Source organism: Spodoptera frugiperda, chromosome 11 (assembly GCF_023101765.2).
Source record: "Spodoptera frugiperda isolate SF20-4 chromosome 11, AGI-APGP_CSIRO_Sfru_2.0, whole genome shotgun sequence".
NCBI lineage: Eukaryota > Metazoa > Arthropoda > Insecta > Lepidoptera > Noctuidae > Spodoptera > Spodoptera frugiperda.
Genome location: NC_064222.1, coordinates 4,282,228 through 4,304,347, shown reverse-complemented (window position 1 = coordinate 4,304,347; position 22,120 = coordinate 4,282,228). Strand labels below are relative to the sequence as shown.

The following is a 22,120-nucleotide window of genomic DNA, read 5'->3' as shown; positions in this document are numbered from 1 at the left end:
TTTAGACACACACTACTGACAAACGACGAAGGAAAATGTGACGAAACCTGGACTTTTATAATTTCTACAATTATAATTTCTACTTTTAAGTTTGATATCGAAATAAATACGCTTGTAAGCCATTGATGTTTGTATGTCTGTTTGTATAACATCAAGATCTCGCGACTGTACCCTGCTAAACCTAGGACATAGAGGGTTTTCCATAATCTCCAGTCCTGACAAATGGGTTGGAGATCGCTGTTCAAAGGGTTCAAAGTTATCAGCGGCATGGAGTGTTGTTTTAACCTGACCCAACATAACTTGTAAAAAATAATGTAGATACCTTTTTCCTTGTAAAACGCATGTTACATCCAACATTTATTTACTTCGTGAGAATCGAACTCACGATACAAAGAGCAACAACACAACAATATTTCAACTAAACCACCAAATTAGTACTTATGATTATGATTACATAAACGGTTTCCTTAAAAATACAAAACACCAAATCGAATTTAATATTTTTCGCAGCAAAACATTTTGCATTTATATTCTTAGAATCGAGTAATAATTACTAGGAATCGAGTAATGATCGAGTTTGTGTGTAGCGTGGAGCGTAGCACGTGGACACCGCACGTGGGACGTCAGACATAGGTTAAGGTGACTGCACACGATTTAAGAATTCTGATAATGTGTAGATAATTCATTTCACATGTTTGTGCTTTAAGAATCAGTATAACGTGCGTAGTTTGTGTCGATAGAATTTTACACGATTCAGCTTATTCGTAGCCAATAGGATTATATTGTTATACAAACTTAAATACCTACTGCAATAGAGATGCTAAAATGTATTCAACACTTCTTTGGAAAAATCAAACGATGCGTATTTTATTTGATGACGGGGGAAACCTTCAGAGGGCTCTTAGCTTTCTGGGGATAAAATATTAGGGAGTGTGGGATTTTACCTCACTAAAACCACCCAGGTTGGCCACAAGGAGCACCGGGTCTTCTAATAGACCACCTTCTGAAATTGTACCTTCTTTTGTATTTGATTCATTGCTTAAAATATGACTTACAGAAACCTAATACACTCTAGGTAACTACCTGAAATAGTTTCCTCCTGCAATGAGCTAATCAGTCAGGGTGTGATACACCGCTGACTAACCTACTTTATTTTTTAAACTACTTTTAATGAGATACGTAAAGATTCTTCCTTTGAATAATTTAATCATCAAAGTCTGAACTGTGTGTAATCTCCACAAAACTGCATGCACACTGTCTGCGACTGTTTACTTTATAGGTAATACAAACAAAACGTAAATCCAGTTGAAACTAGTTTCTGTCCAGTACATAAAATGAATGACAGTTCATCGCCCATTTTGTGGTTGACCGCAACAACACAGGTATTAAAAATAGCTACAGAGTGTTATTTTATTAGTAATTTTATTATTTATCACCTTTAGGGACTTTTTTCTGAATGAAAAGTTGTGAAGAATTGTTAGCTGTTTCTCTTTTTCTTCTCCTCTAATAATATCTTCTGATTTATTTCGTTGCGGGATCCAAGACCGTCATTCATGTCCCTGGTATTCAGTATGCCGGTGTTTCCATGATTGTATCTTCTGTAGATCCTGGCTTACAGGAGTTGCAGCGCGTTATGGGAGGTTGTGGCGGGCTTGTCCCTTTAGTAAATTGTTAGCTATCAACTTAAAAATGTGTGACTGTGTTTTCTTTTCCTTATTATGTAAACCGTTATTAGTCTCACGATAGTTTGTATATAAAAAAAAAAACATTTTAAGTCATAAATCAGATAGTAAACTTAAATTATCGTTGTGTATAAAAAAACAGTCTGATACGTAGGTAGTGTTTATTTTCCTCATTGATAATACAACACAAGACAAGCATATAAACCCAAACATAATTAGGTAGGTATGGCAAGAAAAAAAAACAAAATAATAAATTAGAAAAACAAAATTATATTGTTAGCAAATAAAAAGTACATTAAAACATTATTTATACACAGAGTCAACAGTCGAGAGAGTTTTGGACATCCATAGGAGTGTGATTACATCTTTCGATACTAAGGTTATAAGTACGTTTAAATCCTACTCTCCTTGTAAGACCTTCATTGTATACAGCGAGTCGCTTGTGTTGTTCGAAAAGCAGGAGTAGGAACGGGGTGGTTTTAGTCAGTAAGAGTCTGACACTCCCTCTCGTCTCGCCCAAGGCGTGAGAAGTCATTGGATGATTTTCCACTCTCAAAAAAAAGCGAGTCACTTTTCTTTAGAAAAATCATACCTCCATTTTATTTTATTGAGACCCGCATTTTATTTGAGGGTGGAAAGTCATCCAATGGTTCTTCCATCCTTTGCGTGAAGCGAGAGAGTGTCAGACTCTTACTGACTAATTACATAACCCAGTAACCTGCTAGGTCTACCGCAGCTCCTTATCGAGACATCCTGAACTTATACAACGATACCCAATAAAAAATGTCGCTATAACAACGAGTTTAGTAAAAATGAGTATTAAAAATATCGACATTTTACATTAAGCATCGTTATTGACTTAACCACGGAAAACAGAAATTAGGACTTAACACTTAAATAGTAAGAATGATTTTTCGATATTTAACGTAACAATAAGCGCTCTACACATTAAACCTATAATGGAGTTTTTTTGTCATTATATTTAGTATCACAATCACACGTAACCAGATGAAACCAGAAACATCTTAAAAGAAGATGTTTTTCATCTCATGTGGTTATCTTAACTTAATAATATAAATGCAAAAGCGAGTTTGCGAGTTTGTTCTTTTTTACGCCTAAAACGCTGAATCGATTTTGATATCTTGAACGGTACGGAAGAATATTTACAGCCACTATTCTACCACCTCATCATCTTTGAAGATGCTTAATGGTGTACAAAATAAGAGTATATGTTTATAAAAATAAAAAACTACTGATCGTATACTTTCACAAATCATCGATCCAGCCTAAAAAAGTTCACTACATAGAGCGCTTCAAAATACCAGTATACAATTCCAAATCATCTATTAACATTTACTCTTTGGCGGCCGCTACTGGTACAGAGAGTGCACTGAAGTCAGGGTTTCCAGGAGAATAGTGGTCCCAGGTGGAGAATTCTTTGTAGAAGGCAGTTCCAGGACATTCGGTGGCGCTGACCTGGTTGTGGCCGATGAGTTTGTAGTCTGGGCTGATCTTTCCCTCTCTCACTCCTTCAGCGATCAGCGCCTTGATCGTTGACAATGATTCTGCTGGTGGAGCTTCCACTGAAAATAGAATGAATGATTAATAAGTGAATATTATGATGTATATTGTCCTATAATACTTTATAGAGTGTTTTTTATTTTTTGTAGATGTACTACTTGGAGTATTTTGTAACGTTGTCCCACGCTTGGATTTTCTCCTGTGTCGTGGGTGCGTTTACAAATATACAAGTTCAAATGCACATGACACCCAGACACAAAACAACAATTTGTGGATGACACAAAGAGACCGCTTCACCGCGCCAACTATGCAATCAATTAGGTATTAAAAGTTGTTTAAGCCTCTTTTGTTTTTGATATAAAATAAACTAATAACTAACTAAAATAGGTAGTATTAATTGACATTGAGGAAATAAAGAGGAAAAGACTGTCTTTATTACATCCGAGCAAATCAACTGCTCTTAAGACTGTGATTAAACACATCCTGAATACGATTTCCGAATCGTGTAACGAATTTTAATTCTATTCCATTACTTATTTCCTTCTTAACACCAAAATAATGAACTTTAGCGCGTCTCAGGGACATGAATAACTGTCTTGGCTCCCGCAATGATATAAAACAGAAGATTATCACTAGAAGACAAGAAGAAAGTAATATTACTAAAAGAAAAAAAAGACGGAGTAGATTCGATTGGACCTAAGAGTAGTATTTTTATTCAAGGTTCACGTGGGTACTGTATGGGTATATATAATATATCGGTAGATAATATAATATATAAGTAGATATAGTATATAGGTACATACCTCTCCAGTCTCCAATAACGCAGATGCCGATGCTGTGTCGGTTGGCGACGGAGGCGTGGATGCCCACGTTGTCGAAGCCCCGACCTTCGTAAGCATTTCCTTCACTGCCAATACAGAAACTGTGGACAAACAAAACATGATTATTACTTACATGTTTTAGAAAATAGCATAAAAGAGATGTTTAAAAGAAGCATAAAATTGCGGCAATAAAGTCGAACCGCGACATATTTTTACTATATAACAATATTAAATTGTATTGAAAAACGAGCGCGGGACATAACCGCAAGTGGGGCAACCTGTATCCGATTTCGTGTATCAAAAAAATACGCGATTAATATCCTCTGCGATAATACTCTAATGCAGCTGAGATCTTAATTATTGTTTCCAAGACGAAAATCGGTCCCATGTCTAAATGCAGTAAAGGATAAAAAGTCACTATAACTTCTCATTAATAACAAATTTTTCATAATATTTTTCTCTTATATTATCTGTTTCTTAATCTGTGCCGCCATTAAATTTGTTCCATCTTTGAATTCTGCGTTCATGACCACAGACACTAAAAAATTCAGTCTAATAACAGCTTTTTAAGTAGATAACCTTTTGTTAATTCAAAATGCAAATTCTATGTATAAAAACCAGCCAGGAAGATAAATTAACATAAAATTAAATGCAAAGGTCATGACCAAGTGGGTAAAAAGGTGACAAACAGATGTTTATCCTGTTTGTTAACTGATATATTTAGTATACACTCTTAATCTTGATGACCATACAATATAATCAATTTTTTTCTACAACTACTTTCATTATAATAGCTATCAAACTAAAGTGCTTGATTGATAAAAAGTTGAAGTCAAATCATTTATTCCAATGAAACCACATACTTAGGTACTTTTGAAAAGTCAACAAATAAAGAAATAAATAATAGTCTGTCAGTCAGTCCGTCAGTGAAGCTAGGTGCTCGTTCTAAAGTGTAGCTTCGAATGGAGAAGAACGAGAAAAAAACTCCAATCGCTACTCTATTAAAAAAATAGCTCATTACAAACGTCTAATATAAAAATGTTTCTATGTACTTTGTTACACAAATAAAAATAACTACAGACACCTACCTAAATAATGACACTTAATAGCAATGCTAAAAATAACACAGCTAATTTAGACATACCAATTCAAATGGTAATTTTTATGATGTCGGAACTTCGGAACCGGATTTAACATAATATATGTAATGGTATGTTTTATGTGAAACTGGTAGTCGGCTATATAAATACTTGCAATAACGCCGGCCGGTGATTCCCCTCCGATCTACCTTTAGTTAACGTTTCAATGGTTTATATTTTATTCTAATTTATTCATTAACTTTACGTATAAAAAAGGTAAAAATAACAATAAGAGTTGGGTAAAGTAATATTAAGTAGATACTTACTCACTATCTTTTCTTTTTAAAAATGTATCGCATCATATTTAAAGCTAAGCTAAGCTAAGCTAAATACACAAGGGAACAATGTCCCACGACATGTCATTTTTTGCCCGACATAATATGGCGACAATGCGCAACTCATGTCTTGTTTTTTTTAATAGCTGTAGTGATATCGTATCGCGAGATATTGCCAGACATGTTGACCAAAGTAAGGCAACGTCGCGTTACTACACCGATTGTCGCTGGCGCTAAGTGTCGCAGGACATTTTGTCTCCTAGTGTAATCCTTGGCTTAACTTAATTTAACATGGTTGGTCATCATCAGCATCAGCCAGAAGACGTCCACTGTTGAACAAAGGCCTCTCCCTTAGTCCTCCACGTAGAACGACAATGGCTGGTCATTTTAGATTAATTTATGAGACAAAACACTATTGTCATATTTCAACATGGCACTAAAAAACTAACCTACTTTACTATTGTCCTTATTCTAAAGAAAAACTAAACCTTTTTTACTTCTTTATTCTTAGTTAATTAATACTCTGATTGGTACTTTACTCATAGTAATCATTTCCTACAACACGACGGGACTTAAACAGTTTCTAACAATTTTATATTTCCTCAAATCCCGTCCACAATATATATTCTTCCTTATGATTATATACTTACTCACAGTTTGTGAGTACATTATATACTGTAGGCATTATGTGTCATACACATTATTTACCAATAATACCTACAGGACTTCGGGAGGCGTGGCTTTCCTGTGATGACGTCAAATAAATTCATGTTCATTGGCCAATCAGTAGTCTGTATTCGATCGCTTGTATGAATAGCTTCGCTTATGAATACTATAGGAATGAGTAGCATACCTAATTAGTGTTTTGGAAGCTATAGTACTGGTAGTTTTTCGTGGTAAGTTATTGTATTATTTTTATATTTATTTCATGTACCTATACTACTGTAGGTATAAGTGCCTACTACTAAACAGTGAGATTTTGATGTATTTTTAGTTGTAAAAAAAACTACCAACATGCATGCTATTCTAGCATATATATAGCAACATAAGACTGTAATATCATCATCTATTGTTGCAACTTACATTCCGTTATCATGTAGCTATTAGCAGTAGTTAAATACATTACAATATAAAGATGGCGCCGATCATTACAGTTCATTGACCCTACACATGAGGTAGGTGATTAATGGTACTAAATCATTTATCATGAATTATGCTTCAAGTTCATAAGAATAACGTAGTACAATTTATGTAGGTAGGTACACATTTATCATTCATGCTGTTAAATGAATTGAAAAACAAATACTGTAATAGATTCATTGACAGGACATGAGAGGTAAATGTAACATATTGATTATTTTAGTAGTTTGTTTTGATTCTCATGTAATACGGACCATCGAAATCGAAATTGAAAATGTATTCCAGAATGGGTGTGTGGCAAAAGGCTCACCCCTTATTACTTAAAACGAACAACATAACTGGTGAAAAGTTTTTGTTCTGAGATAAACTGGTAAACGAGCAGACAGATCACCTGATGGTAAGCAATCGCCGCCGCTCATGGACACTTGAAACACCAGAGGCATTACAAGTGCATTGCCGGCCTTTTGGGGGTTAGGAATTTAAGGCGTTGCATTATACAATTATTCTGCACACAATTTCGGGGGACGTTATACCTGAGTTTGAAATTTTGACCTCTGTGGAAGTCCGTTTAGATAAAAAATAATAAAAACTAATGTACATATTTAGATAAATTATTTATCTGTTTAGATTGAACGCGGGAGTCCCGGGACTGCCAAACTTTCGAAGGTGACTCACTGTTATCTCTTAAACTTCTATTTATTTGACCTTCTCTATCTACTGATAAATATTCATAAACAAACCATTCATTTCAATATGGAGATTATTATAGTGTCAAGTCATCGGGTTTATTCATAATGTTTTTTTTTCGCAACAAAACAATGTTTTATCTCGTTTTTTTTTTAAACTTATGTTTTTCGCAAAAGAGTATTTAAAAGATATTGTTAATTATAATTATGGAATGTATAGGTATAATAAGTTATACATAATATTATTGCAAACTCATGAAACTGGTGATAATAACCTAGGCTGTTGTTGCAATTTGCAGTCTGATCTGGTCTGAACTGGATACAACTTTATAGGTTATAAGATACACTGGCATTCAACCGATTAAGACAAAGTGGCGACGACGCTTAAAGAAGTTTGATAATACCTGAGACAAAGATCCTTTGTAAATATTTTTCTATTTTTTTATTGTTTAAGTCGGTAAACCAGCAGACGGATTACATGGTGGTGTGCAATTTCCGCTGCCCATGGACTCAGGAACACGAGGCGCGTTACAAGTGCGGTGCCGCCTTTTGGCGGTTTGGAATTTAAGGGTTCTTGGGGAAACATGTATTGGGAAGGGGGGTAATTGAGCCTCTGGTAACCTCACTCACACAACGAAACATAACGCAAGCGTTGATTCACGTCGGTAATATTTTATCAATTTAGAAATTATTAATCAAAATATGTATTCCACTATGTTCTTTATTTATTAGCACTATTTACTAGCTTTATTATGTAACACCATATACAGCTAGCTAAAGGTAAGTGAACCTTTTTAAACCGCCTTCATTTGTTTTTGCGCTCTCCGGGGAAAAACAGACCACGACTTGTGCAATAGTAAACTACTTCAGATCAATTCATTGTGACTATCTTGTCTAATATATGTACTGCGTATTATTTACTTTATTTCAAAACAATAGATAGTAAACAGTTGTAAACATGATTACTTATAGATTACGAGATCTTGAAATTAATCCTTGGGTCGGAAAATGCACTGAGTTTCTAGTAAGAGTTTGTTTGTATGTATTTATTTGTAGTATGTATTTATTTATTTGTAGCGAATTGTTTGTATGTATTTATTTGTAGCGAAAGGAAGACTAAAGAAAGGCGATCAATGTTTATTCATTATCTATAGGTTTAAAATACAGAGTTGGCTTGAAAGAATCACACTAAATACTATTATTAATGTGAATTTTGTTTGGATGGTTGTCGGACGCTGAAACTACCGAACGGATTTTGATGAAATTATGTAGGTATACAGGCTGGGTATGAGCTGATTTGATATGTTTTAACCCACGGGAACGGGGTAGACGCCACTAGCAGAAGCTAGTTTGTAAAAAAACCCACATCATATTTTTTTATTTTTTTGCTAAGACGGAAAGACCAGTTTCACACATGGTTTTAGACACGGTTTTACAAAATAATTAAGTTGAAGATTTTTCCAGATTGACAAAAAGTTACTTTGTACCTATAAAATTATATAGACGGGGCTATAACGTTTAGTTTTTACACATATGTGTACGTTTGTAACCACGTGAATGAGAGAGGATAAACTCAATAAAATTGCCTCCTACGTACCAACATAAAGGAAAATCTACATTTTCCTCTATTTTTTATCTTTAAGTAATTTTACAAGGGTATTACGAGTATGTAGATGTATCCGTTCTATGTATCTACATTATTATGGTTCCGTAACTGTTTGTTGAGGAACAACTAGTGTCAGGCCATGCTAGAGCCATTCATGAGCAGCATTCCGCGACACACGACGCGGCGATTGTCGCGCTACTACTCGTCAAACAGGTGTCAAACACGTGTGTAAACTGATAACATAATAATTAATTTAGTGTGTCTCACGAAAGTTATAATAATATTATTATGGTTTCGTTTAGATTTTCTTAAGCGTATCTTTCAGTAAATTCTTAGTGAAATGAAAAGAGTTAGTTAAACCTACAGTTGAAAAGCCGTAACATTTTTGTAATCAATCGCTTTGTCGATATTCACATCACAATCATCAGAGACGAATAAAATTATTATTATAAATTAGACAAACTTCTCCTAGTGTATTTATGAAAAACCAGTTAAGATCATTTATTTTATAGGTACTTTGACTAATAAAATCATATTTCTAATTATGTATAATAATTACATAACAGAGGTAATTATGACTAATCAAAGCTATTAATAAGACTTGCACTGGGCGTGGAACATAATATTATGGTCGGAATGCAGTTGATGAATATGTTATTAATAAGAGATGGCAAACTGCCCATAATCTAGTTCTTCCCACTTATTTGTCTATATCTGTATTTAGAAGTAATTAGGAAGAATAGACGAGGACATACAATCAATGACTAAGAAAGGGACGAGTGAGCAGCATCATCATCCTTTCTTTTCCAATTTCTAACTCATGAATGGTGATTTTAATGAGATAGGTTGGCAAACGAGCCGACGGTTACCTGATAGTAAGCAATCGGTGCAACCAACGGGCATCTGCAACGCTAGAGAGGGGATTTTGGAATTAGGGTAAATGGGGAGGGTGTGAAATTAGGCTTCACGTAACCTCATTTAAGCGACGGAACACAACCCAAGCATTGTTAAATGCTAATTTTAAGCCCACCATTATACGATAAGTTGCAAAAAGTTAAATAAATTAATAATTTTCTCTGAGATCGTGGTATCTCTCCGGTTGGGATTTGCCAGAAGTCTGGTAGAGGCCTTTGTTAACCTTTCGTATGCCCGTATATAAGACAACAATAGAAAACACATTGTGTCTCGCGTGGATCCACGTTCCAAACATACGAAGGGTTAAAGCTAAATATGAATATGATGAATGCTGCCCTAGGAACGTCAACATTCAAGATCAACTTACTTGTATCCAATGTCACCCCAATCCATACTGTTGTGATACCTCTGCATAGAGCGCATTTTCGCTGAGCAGTCTTCCTTGTCAAAGCAGGCTCCTGGTATGTACGTGTGGTGAAGGACCACGAACGGTACAGGGTGGTTCAAAGGCCTTATGTCCGTCGAAGGCTCAGCACCCCACTCCTCCCGACTCACAAATGGGAACGAATAAGGATTGTCTGCAACAAAGAATCGATTAGCCATCTTAATGCTTTAAGATAAGGTCCTAATTTAGGTGGTTGAACTTTATCAGTCAGTTATCTAATTAATATGTTATCTATTTAATGATTTTTTTCTATTGTGTGTTGATAGTGGACATCGTGATTAGCTACTTTCTTTTTGTCGTGGCGGTCAATGTATTTTTTGGGATTTTACAAACAATTGGTTATGTTTTCTAGACAGCTTTGTAGGTGATTTGTTTTGTTTTAATATAAAATATAATGTGTTTTTATAATGTAGGGTATTCCAGTTTTAAATGCCAAACCATATTTATGGCAGCAGAAGAAAGTAAAAACACTTTATCAAATTCTCCAGTATTTGCTTTAGAAAAATTGTACTGTAAGTACTGAAAAATATTTGCATTGTTACAGTGGATTGCCACTGATAATTAAATATGAACGAAGACAAAGATTAAATCATTTTTCACTCTCACATTATAATTAAACAAATAAAAAAACAATAAACAACTTACTTTTAGTAATAAATCTGGGCGACGCATGCGCAGCCACGCCCAAAACAACCACAGACACTAACACTCTGAGAAACGCCATGTTGTAATAAAAATAAATTAAAAAATAAAATAAAAATTTATTTATCACACTAGTGCAAGTTCGTCCAAGCTTAGCTTGTAGACCTATGCGCTGCGCAAACGCACGCGTTCTTTATAAGATACGTTTCGAACCCGCGGTACTTACCCACCGAAGTTCACCGATAAGCCGATTGGTCATACGAAACTTTTGTGTAAGTATTATTTATTTACCTATTGAAGACGGTTTGTGTTTTCGGAATTAGGGACTCCACAAGTTGACAAATTTAATTTTAAATTTGTTAGTGACGAATACTGGTTCGTCAAATGAGGAAAATGAGAAATAGATAACTACCTATAGTTGACGGGAATTGTACCTATGGGTCTTTGTAACGTAACCGGGGCTCCGGCTTAAAGCAGAAGAAAGAATGGGGAGGTTTTAGTCAGTAAGAGTCTGACACTTCCTCTTGCCTCAGCCAAGGCGGTAAATGCTTCACCCAAGAAGTATATGGATGATTTTCCCCCTCAAAAAAAAAGGGTATTTGTAACGTGTAAGGGTTGAAACTACTGTTAATCTTTTTGTTTGTTTTTTGGTACTTATGGAAAGAAATATAGGGTGTTTTGAATTTGTTGTTGCATTGAGTGTGTATGAGTTTGGAATTACGCAACTAGTAGTAGTGTTAGATAACGTTACGTTATTACATGAAGTTATGCAATTACATGCTTTGTAAAGATTTATTTAGTGAAGAGTGGGTGTACTCCCACTCTTCTACATTACAACTCCTGTATAATAGGGAGTGAGGCTATTATTTTATCCTTACGATTTTATAATAAAATTATGTTCCTGACTCCACCAAATTGCAAATAAATACGTAGGTACAAATGTTTTCCCAGATTCCATATCATAACAACACAATGTTAAAAAAGTATTTGTGTCCTTATTTTACTAAATTAATTATTACATAACTTCTGCACTTTGATCTCCATATATGTCATAATCTAAAGAAGTATTTGAATAAAAAATGTTAGATATTAGCAAATCGATTGTTAATTAAAATGTGCCTTAAAAAAGTTTTGATAATAACATTTATTTAATTACTTTACGATAACTCAAGTCTGCATATTTGATTTATAGCTGTGGAGAAAAAACCTTTGTACGCAATTTATTCGATTCTAGAATAATAAAGAACAGAATGGTTATATACTATGGTGTAACAATAATTTAATTAATTTTACACACATCAGCCAACTGTATTAATTTCCAGAAAAAATGTAATTTAAGTACTCGTATCTTGGTCACAGTTTAAGCATTGCTAATTAATGTGGTAATACGGCCAGTCGTTTAGGCACCCTACCTCACGACTCTGATGAGGATTAGATATTTTTTCGACGTTTTAAGTTAGTTTTTATTTCTTTTAAGGTATTTTTAAGTTGTAAATAGTTCAGTTATTGATTTTCTTATTATTTAGTTAACATGATTTATTTACTAATTAGTTTATATACTTAATAAGTAACCCAGGTACCTAAGTTTAAAAATTTTGTTTTGAACAAAATGCGACGTAATTTCTTTTAGTACTTGTGTTGTAATCCCCTTTCACCTATCCTACCTACCGCCAAAAATCCGTTTAATCCTAGATTTTGCTATCACCTGAAAATGTGCAACGGAATCCTTTTTGGATTATTGTCCTTTTAAAATATCTTATCAAGTTAAGATTAGCGGACATAATTTTTAACCCATTTTGTATGGCAAAAATATAAAACGTAATATGTAGGTACTCGTACACCTCTGCCTACCTCTCTGAGGATTAAAAGACTCCTGCAATACTGTTTATTATTGTTTTGCTAGATGGTTTGGTATTTTAAATGTTTCCTATTTGAGTACCGTACTTGTTTTTAAGCGCACCTATACATTACATATGGTTGAATATCGTTTAAAAAGAGATGGTCTAGCTCAAACGAAAATACTCCTTAAAAACAGTTACAGAGTGTCTGAAACTGATGTAAGAAATTAATAATCGATCACAATTAAAAATATTTAGCTTAAGCGGTCGATTGACCGACGACATTACTTATTTGTACGCTATTTTCTGTCAAAAAATAAGACGGAACCAGAGATTTTGGTTGTGTCAATAACATGCATTTTTTTTGTCTCTTCGAAAAATTCTCAGTAGTAGCACGGAGTCAGAGAATTGTGCCCAGTATACGTATAGACTCACACCCTATTACATTGGACTTATAAAAAATGGTGAAAACTGGGTGTAAATGTATAGCGGCATTACGTGCATTAATATGCACCTCTGTCTACCCCTTCGGGGACAAAAGACGTGACGTTGCTATCAATTACATACACTAAACCCGATTCAGAGATGAGAATCTATCAATTACTCGGAAAATTAATCAGAGATCATGAAAGATCCTTCTGATGTAGGCCTTAACCTATATATTTAACTAACCTAAACAACCTTCAAGCAATTTGTTTACAACTTAAAGCTGTAATCTTAATCTCGACAGGCTTACATGGCCTCAATGGAATGATGTAAAACGGTGGAACGTTCGGGGGAAGAACATAGCTGTTTCAATGTACTATACCTATTATGATACGCGAAAGTAACCCTTATTATTACATAAGCTAGGTATATTTTGAAAAATGGTAAGGCGTAAGCCCTCTTACTAACTGTTAGATATTTGTAAAGAAAGATTTTCACACCTCTTTGTCATTTGGTTCACTTGTTGTGTACTTGTTTTGGCTTAATTTCTTATCAATTTTAGGGAACAGTTAGTAAAGTGCCGGAGTCTGTGTTTCCTGATGGGTACAACCTGGGTGTCTTCAAAGCCCGAGTGAATAGGTTGCTTACGAGCAGACGTGCTCCATCGTAGGCCGCATCATCACTTACCATCAGGCGAGATAGCGGCCAAACGTCGGCCCATTAAATATAAAAAAAAAAGTTCCCTAAGAAACAGTGAGTAAAATTCCTGGCTGGTGGGCTTTATACCCAACGATTGCTTGTTAGCACTTTCTATGTTTATTGTCTACATGTTTATTCGCACGTAAATATCACATATGCGATGTAGGGTTCGTATCGTGCATCTTGATTTCTGTCATTTGTTGTGACGTTGAAACTTCAACGTGTATCATCACATCGTCACACAATCAATCTTAGCTTTTGACCCTTGACCAATTTCGTTGTTTTCTACATTAATACGTCAACAATCTATTGCGTTTTCTGCTTGTTTTCTCCGCTTAAAATTCTGGCTAGAGTAAGCTTTGGAAATAAACCAAGTATATACACTTACTTATTTAGTCTTTGAAAATAATATGTACTTATTACCTTTTGGTATCGTTATTCGATCAATTCTTATTTCCCTAATTATTTACCTACATTGTAGTCTCTGTGTAAAATTATAGTGTCATTTTATTATAACTTTCGTGAGACAATAAATTATAGCATTCCACAACACATAACGCGGCGATTGTCACGCTGATACTCATGAATATGAGTCTCTAACATGGCTTGAATTTAGTAGAATTCCTCGTCAAACATGTATTAAGTGTCGTCACGTGTCGTCAGACGGACAGTAATCGCCATATCGGTATTGTTTTAATTAACACCTAACTGATTTAAATAATATTCAATTGTCTTCTGTCAAATTACCTTCTGTGTTTCTTTAATATAAAATATTGTTAATAAATCTGTGGTTTTTATTGTTTTAGCTAGCCATTATCTTACTCGCTATTGTAGCTATTGTTACGTACATGTTAACCATACCTATGTATTTTTTGGATATACTACATATTATAATATACCCTACCTACCTCCGTATAGTTTTCATTTGTTTTTATCACATGTAAAACAAGTATACGTACGTTAGAATATACCACCAATATTAAAAATAATATAAAGATAATACGAAGTATATACGCAGTATTTATGCAAAAATACATAAAAAGGTATAGGGCCCACTGCTTACAGTAGAACATTATTGTGATTGGTCACTGAGTACCAGTCTCATTTGCATCTAAAAACATTTATTTCAATAAAAAAATCTGATTTTCTGCGTTTCTTAGTTGATACTTAGAATACTTACACCAGTGGGTCCCAAAGTTATTTGGACTACGACTTATCTAAATCAAGTTCCCAAACTTATTACCCATCTTCAAGGAATTCAAACGCTACCAATAATATTAAAAATATTATACAAAACTGTTGCTTAGTGCGTCTTCTACAGATAAGGGCCCTTAATATTCGCTTGCTACCCACCAATGGGTCGCGACCTGTAGTTTGGGAAACCCCGACTTACATACATACATTACTATTACACAGATTTCATAAACAAATAGACTATTTTTATAACCAGCACGTGCTAACAAAGAAAGGGGGTAAGTACATAATCATTGTCTTGTTTACGCACAAACCCACTTGATATCAAGTACATAGGCATTGTGATTGCTTGTTATCAATACCTAGGTACCTACATTTCCACTCGATACAGGGCCCATATTGTTCATTCATGAGTAATAGTGGAAAATCTCTATCGTAGGAGAAATATCTGCAGTGTGACTAGGTGCGTAATTTTGTTAAAACCTATCGCCTTTTAGTTTAAAAGGAAACTGATATTTTTAAGGAAAAATTGCTCTATATATATCTCTCTATACACTTAACTATTTCCAAACACAAAAAGTATATATTTTTTAAACGTTGCCCCACACCAGTATTTTTTCCTGTGTCGTGGGTGCGTTTACAAACATACAAGTTCACATACCTACACATGACACCCAGACCCGAAACAATAATTTATGGATCACACAAAGAGTTGCTCCGTGCGGGACTCGAACCTGCGCCGCAGCTGGTTACCTAGCCACCGCGTCAACCGTGCAGTCAAATAAAATACTATTCATATAATATACTACTATTCTATATAAATATACTACTCCGTTTACTTGCAACGTAAAAAAGATATATAATAAATTACTTACACATTTCAGTTTTAACCTAATTAGCTAGAAATATTGGGAAGTTTTATATTTCTATCTAGTGGGACAAACCGGCCATACCGCTGCAACTCCTGTAAGCCAGCATCTACAGTAAAAACAACCATGAAAACACTGGAACACTGAAGTCCGGCGCAACCCACTGAACCCTTTTTTTTATTTTAGGGGGAAAATCATCCAATGACTTTTCTCGCCTTGGGCGAGGCGAGAGGGAGTGTCAGACTCTTACTGACTAAAAACCACCCCGTTCCTTCTCCTGCTTTGAGCCGGAGCCCCGGTAAACCCGCTAGGTAGTCCGCAGCTCCGGATCAGACATCAGCCCTACTGGGCCCCATCTGTGGTGGTCTGATGGCTCTTTGAGGCGCGCGCGGAACGCGACGCGCCGCACGCATGGGTCTGGTTCTGGTCGGGCGGCGAACTACCCTTGCTCACCGTCCGATGAATAACTGAAGCCTAAAGGCACAAAAAGAGGTTGCACAACGGGGAAAAGTCAAGTCATCAAGCGCTTCTAAGGATTAAAAGTAAATAGGTCCTATGTGTATTATTTTTCTGTAAAAACAAATTATACAACTTTATTTATACCTTGTATTTGTACGAGAATACATATTTATGGAAAATTACGGTATACGGAATACGAAATTATACGGTATATGTACCAAAACACCCTTTGAAATGGGTGCAATGACCTTTTAACGTAGCGTAGATAACATCATAGCTCCTATATACAAGTTATATGATAGCTATAACATCTATTTTTAAACGAAAACACATTATTTTCATACGTAAATGAGATTTTTGGAGGTCATTAGCAGATTTTTTTGGTTTTTATTTGCTCGAAAAGTAATACTTGTGTGCTGTGCTTTTTGTAAAGGTGCGTGTCCGGGGAAGAACAGCTGCCATGTTTGATTCTGCAGCCAAATATGGGAGGGAATCCGGATGCTAGGGGCCCTGGTCTAAAGAGAGATAGTAAGTAAGTGGAAATTTATTTATTCAATTCATCTTCTGTTTAACACTTTTGTGGATAGTTTGAATATTGATAAGTAAAATGTTACACTATGACTTATAATTTCGTTGTGTTCGCAAAAGTTGACTGCACGGTTGGTGCGGTGGCTGGTCAACTGGCTGCCCTGCAACGTCTAAGGGCTTGGATTCCCACACGGAGCAACTATTTGTGTGATCCACAAATTAATATTTCCGGTCTGGGTGTCTTGTGCATGTAAACTTGTATATTTGTAAACGCAATACATAGTAAATAGCCATAGACGTTGTTCGTCTGGTTTATTTTTAACCAGATATTAGATTGAATCTAGACGAAACGTGTGAGTTACCTAAATTAGCATCTTCTGTTTTTTATTGTGAGTAGAGAGAGCATAAAAAAATAAACAAAGTTTAAAAAAATACAAAATGTATTTAGTAAAACACTTAAAAATAATCACAGCACTGTTTACAGTACATAATGCGTCGAGTATTTACAGAGTATGTGACTAATCAAGAGGTATTTAATTCTAGCCATAAATAAAACACTATTACAAGAATTACTCCTAAATCACAGTATTGTTCAAAGCCGGGTTTACCACATAACCATACCATAAATGCTATGGGCCCCACAAAAATTTTGGGCCCACACAATATACAGGCCCCCGTATATATACAAAATGTAACTCAGCCTTAGCGTCTCACTAATAAAATTAGATATTGATGGGCCCCTCCTAAAAACTTGTTACGCTAAATCCGGCACTGGTTTTTTTTTTGTTTCGTTTATTATAGGGCTGGTGTGAAATGGTCCCAGGTGGAGATCTCGTTGAAGAGTGCTTGTCCTGGACACTCTGTGGCGGAGACCTGTCGGTGACCGATCAGTTTGTAGTCTCGGCTGATGTAGCCAAGCTTCACTCCAGTCGCAATTAGTTTCTGTAGCGATTCCAGTTGAGTTTGTGGGGGAAGTTTTCCTGTAACAAAGAAATAAAACGTTTTACATACATTTTTTCTTTAACACATGGCAGAGGCTATGTCGGACAACCCTAACAGATGCCAGTGGAAGTTGGAAAAAGTACTTTTTATTAAGTTTATAGTATCGAAACTGTATGTAAAATTGTACCTATACCATGTGAAATTACAACATTACATTCAATTTAAGGGACTCATATACACCGAAGCAGATTTTAGATGGATTGAAAATCATCATGGTTACTACAGAGAGTAATTGATGTGAAGTCAATTTAAACCTAAAATTAAATAAATAGGTATTTTTCATGTGAATGAGCGGAGTGAATAAACAGATATTGAATTCAGTAGTTATTTTGTTTTAATGTTTATATTTAAAGATAAGTAAATGATATTGTTGAAAATTTTCATTTAAAAACAAAGATTTGTGCAAACACGAGTACCAAATTTCTCCAATTCATCCAATTCTTTTAACCGATTTTCAATTCAATTTCAAAGATCATAAAGTAGAAATCATATAAGGCAATAAGAAAGATTGTAATAACTAAATACAATCTGTGAAATTTCTGTAACCGATTTTTAATTTTATTAATAAGGTCGTAAAGTTGAAAATATATTGCAGCAATTTGAAAGATTGTAATAACTACATACATGTACAGGCGTTTTGTACCTAAATTTTGTAGTATTTTACATTTTAAGAAGATAACCTTATCAGTATTGTTTTATATTATTTATTTTGAACACATTATCAATACGAGTAATAATTATTTTATTGCACCTATCGTAAAATGATGAATGAAGGAGTAATATACCTAAGACCTGCTACCAAAACGATAAACTTTGAATATAGTACGCCGTAAATATAAACTTAAAAATGTTATTAGATTACGTTTGTATAAATGTAGTCTTTATAATAAAATAAATGTTCGTTTGTTGACATATTCCAGGTTATGTACTATAAATTTAGAATAGAGCCATTAAAATGAATAAAATAGCGTCTGTTATTGTTTAAATGTTGTTTCACTTAATATGATATACCTAATAATTAGGAAGAAAATATTATTCGTAGAGAAAAAAATACCTTTAGACTGAATTCTTAAAAAAATCTCAAGTAAATAAATTGTTTAATGAAATACAGATTAATCAGGTAATTAATTTCCTTATCTTTCATTTCGATATCTATCTATGCAAATTGCAGCCATGCACTAAATCTAAATAATTGGGATTTATTTCTTATCAGATCAGATTTCTAAATTCTGTAGGAGTCCCCCGCGTTAAACCATGATAAAAATTGCATATAAATGATAAACCAAGGACGTTTGAGTCACCTTGTGATATTAATAAAGAAGGGATTACTCTAGATTTATTGATTTCCAATTCTATTATATTGGGAATAAAGTTGATTCTTCTGTACTTACCAACGAAGTCTCCAATCATACAAATGCCGATGCTCTTAACGTTGTAAGACACAGCATGAGCTCCAACGGATTCCCAGCCCCGACCTTCGTAAACTGAACCTTCGCCGCCCACTGCGAAACTGCAAAAAACAAAGGAACATTAATAATTATCTCTTGCATTTTAGTTAGGTAATAAATTGTAGCTAAAACGTTGGTCTGGGTTTTGATTTACTGTCAGATACGTTTGGAACACAGTTTCTTTATAGTATATTTTATAGTATATAAGGAAATCGTGTATTCGTAATTCCTAAATTCGATAATATATATATAGCCAACGTCACGGCTTTTATCCCCGAAGGGGTAGGCAGAGGCGCCGCTATACAATGTACACCCACTTTTCACCATTTGGATTATAAGTCCCATGTAATAGGGGTGAGCCTACTGCCATAAATTCGATAAAACTATAATATATGTTATAACATAGGTATATGTTTACGAACAAATATTTCCACTTCTTTAGTTGAAATTTTCAATTGCAGATTAGATATCTATTTAGTATTGAGGTCTAAAATTGTAATAAAGTCATACCAAAGCTACAACTCTGCATTTTTTCTCGATAACTATTACATTATGTATGTCAAACGTTAATCTACAAATCTCAATGCGATAGTCTGAAGTCCTCAAGAAGTCGTGCAGACTCATGCGCCGGCGCATGCGGTAAAAAACATGACGCTCTCCATATCGTACGATATCAAGTATCGAGTACTGATGCAGTTTTATCGACTAACTTAATTGCTGCTACTAAACTAATACGAGTATGATAGTCGAACGGTTATCGATTAATGTAATATGTATCGAAGTCTTCCGTTTCTGGTGTAAGTACTTGATAGATAACGCATAGCCGATGTACGTAGTAAGTAAAATATCTGAATTATGGAATTATCTAATTTCTGTAGGAAGTATGAATTTTCCGCAGTTTTATACTTGATGACACTTAGAGATCGCGATTGACACAAAAATCCGACACAAACAAGGGCGATACAAAAATCCATGTTTACACAGTATTTATAAAGAAGCTTATTTGTCTAATTTAAAAATATCGATAGATACATTGAAAGCTGAACTACATATTTAAGCGACTACATAAACTACTTTCACAGTTAAATAAAATCTGTGACATATACAAGCCCTTTTTTAGTTTTATTATTATGTTATCGGTTTACCTACTCACATAACTGTTTGACGAGAAACTTGACTAGTTTTAAGCTATGCTAGAGGTTCGTATTCATGAGCACCATTACGAAATACACGACATGGCGACTGTCGTGCTGCTTTAGTATAGTATAGCCTTTTATAGTAACATAACGAAACTCACTTGTATCCAATATCCTGCCATCCATTCTGAATCTGATGCATATCTTGCATGAGCCTCATGTTGTGCTTGCAGGCGTCCTCAGTGTCGCAGTCAGGGGGTATGTAGCTATGGTGGACTACCACGAATGGGACCGGCAGAGATAGAGGGGTCGAACCATTAGGCGGTCTAGCTCCCCATGAATCCCGGCACACGAAGTTGAAGGGGTATGCTGGAGAGAAATTATTTTGTTAGTATATTAAGTAATTAATTGTTTGTAATATTTTATGCCTGACAAAAATGAGTAGAAAAGGTGGCGAAATTTAAGAATTTGAACTTGATTTTTTTAAATGTCTATTTGATAGGTATTTTTACTTACAGTAAGCGTTGCGAGATTTTCCATAAGGAATTGCTGAAACAGCTAGCACGCAAGCGCAGGCGATGAAAATTTGAATTAAATTGGCCATGGTTTCTGGAAAAAATAAAACAAATTAATAAATAAGAACTTCGGGTCACAAATTAATAAAATCTAATAACAAAATAGAATGAAAATATAATAAATAGTAGAATAAAATAGAATATTTAAAAATAATATTTAAGCGAAGACACAGTGGTAAAACAAAAAATAATCCAATACCTTCAATAAATTAATATAATGGCCAGTCGGATATTCTAGTTTCAAATCGAAATCTATTTTAAAACAGTTTGTAAAAAAACTAGTTCTATTACAAATTTAAATTTCGATCTTTAGATGGGTCACTATACAAGACGACACTATACGAACGTTAAAGCTTCTTTCGATCGAAGTTTATATCAAAGGAAGTCTTTTCTCAATAAGCCTCTGAAGTTAAGAATACAAGTATATATAGCCAATATGTAACACCACAAAATTCCCCGAGCATATATGTCAACCGTTATCGCAATGAGGCGTGGCCTCTATGTCCAAGCTATAAGGACCAGTTTCCCAAATCAAATGTCATTGACAATATGCGGTTAGGCTTGAAAGTGAAGTATTAAAGGTAAGTATCGTATTCCAACTAACTTAGAAATAATTACTGAGAATTTGAGACAAAAAGTTTTTATGTAATATGATATCTTTTTAAATATTTCTTGGTAAAAATTGTTATGTGGTGTTATGTAAGAGGACTATTCTAAGATATGTTTCTTGACGAAATTTTGTTTATAAGGTATTTGCCATATAAGCCATGCTTTGCTTTTGAAACTTCCTCGAACCCTGACAACATACACAAAAATATCTTAATTGAGGATAACCCAAATGTTACAGTTAGTTACCCAAATATAATAGGAAGGAAAACAGACGAGTTAACTTAGTTTCCTTAATCAAAATATAATTTAACTAAAATTAACTATTGAGAGACCGAAATGATTCTAAGAAAGAAACATTTAACCACCAATTCCATAAAGTAACTTATGATTTCTAATTATATCCCTACGTTTTCTTAAAATATCCTCATTTAACCTTAACCTAACTGAAACCGCCGAAACAATTTA

The 22,120-nt window shown here is 34.4% G+C and overlaps 2 protein-coding genes across 3 annotated transcripts; both read right to left on the bottom strand.

Annotated features, from left to right (window-relative positions):
- Nucleotides 1–1,826: 1,826 nt before the first annotated feature.
- LOC118274476 (peptidoglycan-recognition protein LB) lies at nt 1,827–11,044 on the bottom strand. The gene is made up of 4 exons (XM_035591965.2): nt 10,876–11,044; nt 10,153–10,363; nt 4,007–4,125; nt 1,827–3,265 (listed from the first exon to the last, which is right to left on the bottom strand). Exons 1-4 carry the CDS (start codon nt 10,952–10,954, stop codon nt 3,036–3,038), a joined length of 639 nt encoding a protein of 212 aa, XP_035447858.2. The 5' UTR covers nt 10,955–11,044; the 3' UTR covers nt 1,827–3,035.
- Nucleotides 11,045–17,307: 6,263 nt separating this feature from the next.
- Nucleotides 17,308–21,440, bottom strand: LOC118274475 (peptidoglycan-recognition protein LB-like). 2 transcript variants are annotated; one of them, XM_035591964.2, is made up of 5 exons: nt 21,246–21,440; nt 20,988–21,080; nt 20,633–20,840; nt 19,279–19,397; nt 17,308–17,865 (listed from the first exon to the last, which is right to left on the bottom strand). In XM_035591964.2, the coding sequence occupies exons 2-5, from the start codon at nt 21,073–21,075 to the stop codon at nt 17,681–17,683; spliced, it is 600 nt and encodes a 199-aa protein (XP_035447857.2). In that variant the 5' UTR covers nt 21,076–21,080; nt 21,246–21,440; the 3' UTR covers nt 17,308–17,680. The 2 variants fall into 2 exon arrangements, with proteins under 2 accessions (XP_035447857.2, XP_050553050.1); XM_050697093.1 differs by lacking the exon at nt 21,246–21,440 and having other exon boundaries at nt 20,988–21,136.
- Between the last annotated feature and the right edge of the window lie 680 nt (nt 21,441–22,120).

Excerpts from the sequence above, each read along its gene's own strand:
- LOC118274476 (XM_035591965.2), bottom strand. The coding sequence starts at position 10,954 with ATGGCGTTTCTCAGAGTGTTAGTGTCTGTGGTTGTTTTGGGCGTGGCT. Across the intron at positions 10,364-10,875 it reads GCCCAGATTTATTACTAAAA|ACAATCCTTATTCGTTCCCA; the intron begins GTAAGTTGTTTA and ends TCTTTGTTGCAG. Across the intron at positions 3,266-4,006 it reads CGTTATTGGAGACTGGAGAG|TGGAAGCTCCACCAGCAGAA; the intron begins GTATGTACCTAT and ends TTCTATTTTCAG.
- LOC118274475 (XM_035591964.2), bottom strand. The coding sequence starts at position 21,075 with ATGGCCAATTTAATTCAAATTTTCATCGCCTGCGCTTGCGTGCTAGCT. Across the intron at positions 20,841-20,987 it reads AAAATCTCGCAACGCTTACT|CATACCCCTTCAACTTCGTG; the intron begins GTAAGTAAAAAT and ends ATTTCTCTCCAG. Across the intron at positions 19,398-20,632 it reads TGGCAGGATATTGGATACAA|TTTCGCAGTGGGCGGCGAAG; the intron begins GTGAGTTTCGTT and ends TGTTTTTTGCAG.